The 5,845-nt window shown below is 41.5% G+C and overlaps 1 protein-coding gene across 1 annotated transcript; it reads right to left on the bottom strand.

Moving 5' to 3' along the window:
* Nucleotides 1-261: 261 nt before the first annotated feature.
* LRRC14B (leucine rich repeat containing 14B) lies at nucleotides 262-3,539 on the bottom strand. Its single transcript, XM_009894957.1, has 2 exons — nucleotides 2,635-3,539; nucleotides 262-907 (listed from the first exon to the last, which is right to left on the bottom strand). The coding sequence occupies exons 1-2, from the start codon at nucleotides 3,537-3,539 to the stop codon at nucleotides 262-264; spliced, it is 1,551 nt and encodes a 516-aa protein (XP_009893259.1).
* Between the last annotated feature and the right edge of the window lie 2,306 nt (nucleotides 3,540-5,845).

Raw genomic sequence — 5,845 nt, 5'->3', positions numbered from 1 at the left:
AGAAACAAACTGCTTTTGTGTGAAATAATAAGCTATTAAGGGTCCTCCTTTCCTTTGAGAGCAAGTACTGCTTATGTAAGGTGTATACAATAGACGTAGCATAGTTAAAATACCTCGGATGATCAGAGGATATTAAAACAGAAGTAAATTCAGCCAAGAAATTAAAGAAAACTCAAGCCTGATCAACAAAGGCACAGTTCTAGAAAAGACTAAATTAACTTCTGGTTTGACAGGGCATCTCATCACCAATATGTCACACCTTTAACTCATCTTGTTAAGAGAAGCAGTGAACTTCTCTAAAGTTTCTTTGAAGGACTTGATCAAGTAAGCTCCCAGTTCATTGTTCGTCTCCTGAACAGCTGCGTCATAACTGCCAAAGAGCGGAGTTGAAGCCTTCACATCCTCCCTATTTGCTTGGAGTAAAATGAGGTTAAGATCCTCTGCTACACTTTCATATTTTTGGTGATCAAATCTGCAGAGACTGGCATCATCAATCGGATAGGTGATGCCAATAGGGTAGCAGTCCCTTGGAACTGGGAACTCAACATTTTTCAGCATTGGCAACTCACAGAGAAACGTGAAAAGGTGTTTAAGTGCTTGGGATGACAGCGGGTTTCCAAGAAACTTAAACTCCTGTAGTTTCTGACAAGGGCTTAAACCTAAAATCAACATGTTGACATGAGTGTCTTGGATGTTACAGTCCTCCAAGGTAAGAATCCTGAGCACTGGAGAGGAATGGCTGAGAAGCTTAAAGAATGTTGATGGGTAAAGGTCAGGTATATTGTGACCACTTAGGTCCAGAGCTTCTAAGTGATTAGCATGGAAGCTATTGGCTAAAAAGGCCATATCAGCATGGTTCAATGAGCAGTTAGAAACATCCAGCATCTTCAGCGGTGTCTTTAGTGGGCTGCAGAATTAAAGAGAAAAAAATATTATGGCATAAACCACTGAAAAGCTACATTTACAACATTTCATACAACTATCCACATTATGAATGTAGCCATCTGCCACATTCATTATTTTTTCTAACCTCTTTTGAGAAACAGAAGCATGTGCCAACAATGAGAAGTATATTTTCCTCCTGAAATCAATCCCATGGATTAGCTCCTACTTTACATGACTCCAACCGTGTTGATTTAATGGGGATTAATTTGGTAACATTCTATGTGTCTTTTTTGTAACCAGTTATATGTTTTCAGATGTCTATTACTTCCTGAATTAATAGCAGATCATTACTACCACAAAAGCACTGGTGACTGCTTCTTGTAGAAAGATGTTATAATCCAGAGATTTCATTTCCATTAAGGAAGGATTCGTTCCAAAACGAAAGCCAATCAGCATTCCAACAAGACATCTGCTTTTGTTTCTAGTTTTATTTCTACTGGTTTGTTTTTTTTTTTTAAATGCCTGAGAAGTTTACATGTTGTATTGTTCTGGAGTTGCAAAGAAACATTCTGATGAAGAAGGATAGAAGAAGTGTACCTGAGATTACATGCAAATATTCTAGTTGAATATAAAATAGTTCTGACAGACAAAAATCAAGGGATCCCTTTCACACATACTAAATCTTAGTGAGACTTCTGCTACAGACCTCAGCTGGATCAAGGTTAGAAATTTGTAATTTATTTCTATCAATGAAAGTGGTGTGCCATTCACAGCTTTTAAATGAAATTACTTCTTTGTACAGGAGGAATTTTAGACCAAGATGATTTGTCTTGATGAAACTTTTGTATGCCTTTTTTTTTTTAGGTGCTCTGAAAAGCATACAGTTAACTTATTTTCTGTTCAAAATATGAACACTGAAAAAGGAGATATTGTTGATTTTTTGAGAATTGTCAGTTTTTCCCAGGCATCCATCGTGAATTTTCATATGCTTAATTTGCAGTACGGAAAAGCATTGGATCTCTGATTTTTCTTTGATAAAATTTTTTTATCCCTTTTTTTTTTTAGGTGCTCTGAAAAGCATACAGTTAACTTATTTTCTGTTCAAAATATGAACACTGTTCACTGGCAGCTTGTTATCTTTTTGAGAATTGTCAGTTTTTCCCAGGCATCCATCGTGAATTTTCATATGCTTAATTTGCAGTACGGAAAAGCATTGGATCTCTCTTGCTTTGAGATTGACAGACACAATAAACAACTGAAATCAAAGTCTCAAATCAAAGTCTACTATTCCCCTGCCCACCTAAAAATACAGTATCAGTGAAATCTTAGTATATTTATTGCCTGTTTTTTAGAGGACAAAAATTCACTCAAGACCCTGAAAAATACTTGGACTATGACTCAGGTCTTGCACCAAAGGCCAGCCGAAGGTGACTGAGATACAAGCTCCAGAATGTGGCAAATCAAAAATGTCTGGGTGTACCCCTCTCTTAAGTACTAACCAAAGGCATATTCCCATCATACTTATCAGCCGGGCTCTGGAAGACTAATAAGAACAGTCGGTTCTTCTAAGCGTATTAGATATTGGCTTCCAATTCTCACCAACAAATTCTCTTTCCTAGCTTCCTCCTGCCCCTTCTCACACATACCCTGAGATACACTCACTTCCCTTATTCTCAGAGATTCTGAGCTTGCTGGTGGCACAAAGGGCTGTTCTTTACAGTTTGACTGAAAGCAGGATGACCAAATTACCTGAGCAGTTTCTGTATTCTTCCTGTGAGTATAGAAAATGACATACTCAGCTCGGTCAGCTGCGTCATTTCAGCCATCTTTTCTCCAATGTTAGTAAGCATCTGTTCATCTGTAGCTGTGAACCTCCGCACATTAAATGTTCGTGGTGGCAAGGTCAAGGACATCAATAGAGGGAAGCGGATACTGTTGAAGAGCATTTCCAAGTGTTCCATTTCCAAGCGAATGTTGTGAACTACTTCCAGTTTGCGCAACAAAGAGGGATCAGTGAGCTTTATGATATAGAAGAATTTCTGCAAAGCCAGGTTGTCAGATCTGAATCCCACACAGCAGATCTTCAGTGGGCAATAGCATTTCTTCAATAGGGCCTGCACTACCAGCTCATAGTTCCGCTCTGTAACAAACAAGTCAATTAGCACATCAATACTGATTTCAGAGGTGCCCGGATTGCACTGTCTTTGTTGGAGGTAAACCAGCAGTTCTAAACAAAGCTTAGAGAGCAGCTGTGTCCTGGCCCACCTGCCCATTGTCTTCTTACACTCACAGAACTGAACTTCAACATCTTTTAAACCCGTCAGGTCGACCACTTTCAACTTTTTCACATAGGGAGAAGAATGATTCAGCACATAGTCTCTCAGCCCTTTCAGACAGCTTTCCAAGCACACTGAGCATGTTCTATGGCTCAGGTCTTCCTGATAGTCCACAGTAGTTCCCAAAAGTTTTCCCATGTTGAAATCGACAAATGGCCAGTTCTCTACCAAGTCATGAATCACTTCCCCTTGCTCCAGTAAATAGCTGGCTTTAAAAAGAAGAGGAAAAAGATTATGTGCAACACTGCCGAGACTCTTCCTGGCAAACTCTGCATTTGACACGAATGCTTCAGCACTAATGAATCGGAGAGACTTCATTGCCGCTCTGGACTCCTTGCCGTCATGGATAGTGACTTCTGTGTTCAACTAAAGATCCTAGTTGCTCATCACCTTCTATTTTTATCTGCAGCTGCTGCTTGCTGCTAACAGAAGCCTTGCTGGGAAGGCAGAATGAACAGTCACATGCTGATCCTCTGCTTTCTATTTTGGAAATATACTGTGATCCTGCAGTAATTAACTGTGAGATCAGAGAGTATATTAGTCAGAGAGTACTTGTTCATTTAAATCCTCATATTAATAACAAATCTAACTCAGCTAACTACAGACCACTGCTCAGCAGGAACAGTAAGACCAGGGCAGCACACATACATGGGAATATTTCTGTATCTTTCCTATGCCACACAAAAAGGCACTCAGGGTTCCAACTTAAACACATAACATGATCTGTATTCCACTCTCTTCCCTGAAAGATGATATGTTGGAGATTCACATGCAGATTTCAGTGGGGAAGATTTCTCAGAGTTAGCATAGAGCTTCTCCTAAAAACTATAGCTATATGGAAAGACTGAGGTGCTACAGTCATTGAGCTACGCAATGTTCCTCCATTTTGCCCTTCCTATCAGCAAGGAATAGTTAAATACAGTGGCTCCAGTAGAAAAGACACAATATTCTGGAAGAGCTCAGAGACTTGCTGACCTGAACACTTGCCTGTGACAACACTTGCCTTGCAGACTGAGGGTTAAGTACAAGACAAGCTGAGCAAGGCAGAGTACAGAGTTAAAGCTTTCTCATAAATTCCCAGGCAAACATCCTATTGCTGTTGCTTTGAGTAACAGATGGTCTTTTTTTTCCTGTTGAGAAATCATGGTTTCATTGTGATACAGAAAGGGAAAGCATTCAAAATCCATCTCTTCAGGCCAGAAGAAAAACCTCTCTCACCCAGCTGTCACAAAAGCGGAGATGATGTTTCTTTTTTTCAACCTGGTACTTGGCTGCCAGGGGAAGCAATGTTGGGTATCTCCCTTATGGTGTCCTCTCATGTCTTTTGCTGGGCAACCAGTGGTACAGAGAATGAGCGTAGCTTGAAGTTACTAAGTTACCTGGAACCTTTGTATTTGTTTGGTTGGCTGTGTGGGGTTTTTTGGGGGGGTGCCTTATATTTGAGTTGTGGGGCTTTTTGCCATGCAATTGGGATTTCAGCATATCTACTGGGTTATCCTCTAGTAGCTACTGACTGAATATTGAGTGCAAGACAATCCCATAAACATCTTTCTTTTTACCTTTGTCCTTTAGAAAAAACCTCAAATCAATAATGATAAATAGTTTCTAAGTGCATACAGCCCCAACAAACATCGTCCATTCCTTCTGCTCCCCAGGCCATTCTCTTGTTCACTTTCCACTCCCTGCAGATGATCCCTACCTCTTCTGTTCTGCACCTCCCATTTCTCCAATGTCATTTGAACAAAAGTTTCTGAGATAATCTGCCTGGCTGCAAAATTCATTGTGTCTTGAGATAACCTTGTTCAAATACAGAAGTGGTTCTGTCAGATTTATTGAGTGCACCCTCAACAAGTTTGCCAACAACACCAAGCTGTCTGCAGCAGCCAACACGCTGGAGGGCAGGGATGCCATTTGGAAGGACCTGGACAGGCTTGAGAGATGGGCATGTGCAAACCTCATGAATTTCAACAGGGCCAAATGCAAGGTCCTGCACCTGGGTCAGAGCAATCCTAAGCACAAATACAGGCTGGGTGGAGAATGAATTGAGAGCACCGCTGAGGAGAAGGACTTGGGGGTGTTGGTGGATGAGAAGCTCAACATGAGCCAGTAATGTGCGCTCACAGCCCAGAAGGTCAACTGTATCCTGGGATGCATAAAAAGAAGCGTGGCCAGCAGTTCGAGGAAGGTGATTCTGCCCCTCTACTCCACTTTCCTGAGACCCCACCTGGAGTACTGAGTCCAGCTCTGAGGCCCCCAACATAAGAAGGACATCGACCTGTAGGAGTGAGTCCAGAGGAGGGCCACAAAGATGATCAGAGGGATGGAGCACCTTTCCTATGCAGACAGGCTGAGAGAGTTGGGGTTGTTCAGCCTAGAGAAGAGAAGGCTCCAGGAAGACCTTATAGCATCCTTCCAGTATCTGAAGGGGGCCTACAGGAAAGCTGGAGAGGGACTTTTTACAAGGGCATGTAGTGATAGGATGAGGGGTAATGGCTTTAAACTGGAAGAGGGCAGATTTAGAATAGGTATTAGGAAGAAATTTTCACCATGAGGGTGATGAGACACTGGAACAGGTTGCCCAGAGAAGTTGTGGATGCCCCATCCCTGGAAGTGTTCAAGACCAA

This window comes from Charadrius vociferus, unplaced genomic scaffold (assembly GCF_000708025.1).
Source record: "Charadrius vociferus isolate BGI_N301 unplaced genomic scaffold, ASM70802v2 scaffold51, whole genome shotgun sequence".
Lineage (NCBI taxonomy): Eukaryota > Metazoa > Chordata > Aves > Charadriiformes > Charadriidae > Charadrius > Charadrius vociferus.
This window is presented reverse-complemented; position numbering and strand designations above follow the sequence as displayed.

What these genes read in the sequence shown, in the direction of transcription:
- LRRC14B (XM_009894957.1), bottom strand. Translation starts at nt 3,539, where the DNA reads ATGAAGTCTCTCCGATTCATTAGTGCTGAAGCATTCGTGTCAAATGCA. An exon ending in AGAATACAGAAACTGCTCAG is followed by an intron (nt 908 to 2,634) that starts GTAATTTGGTCA and finishes TTAATTCTGCAG; the next exon opens with CCCACTAAAGACACCGCTGA.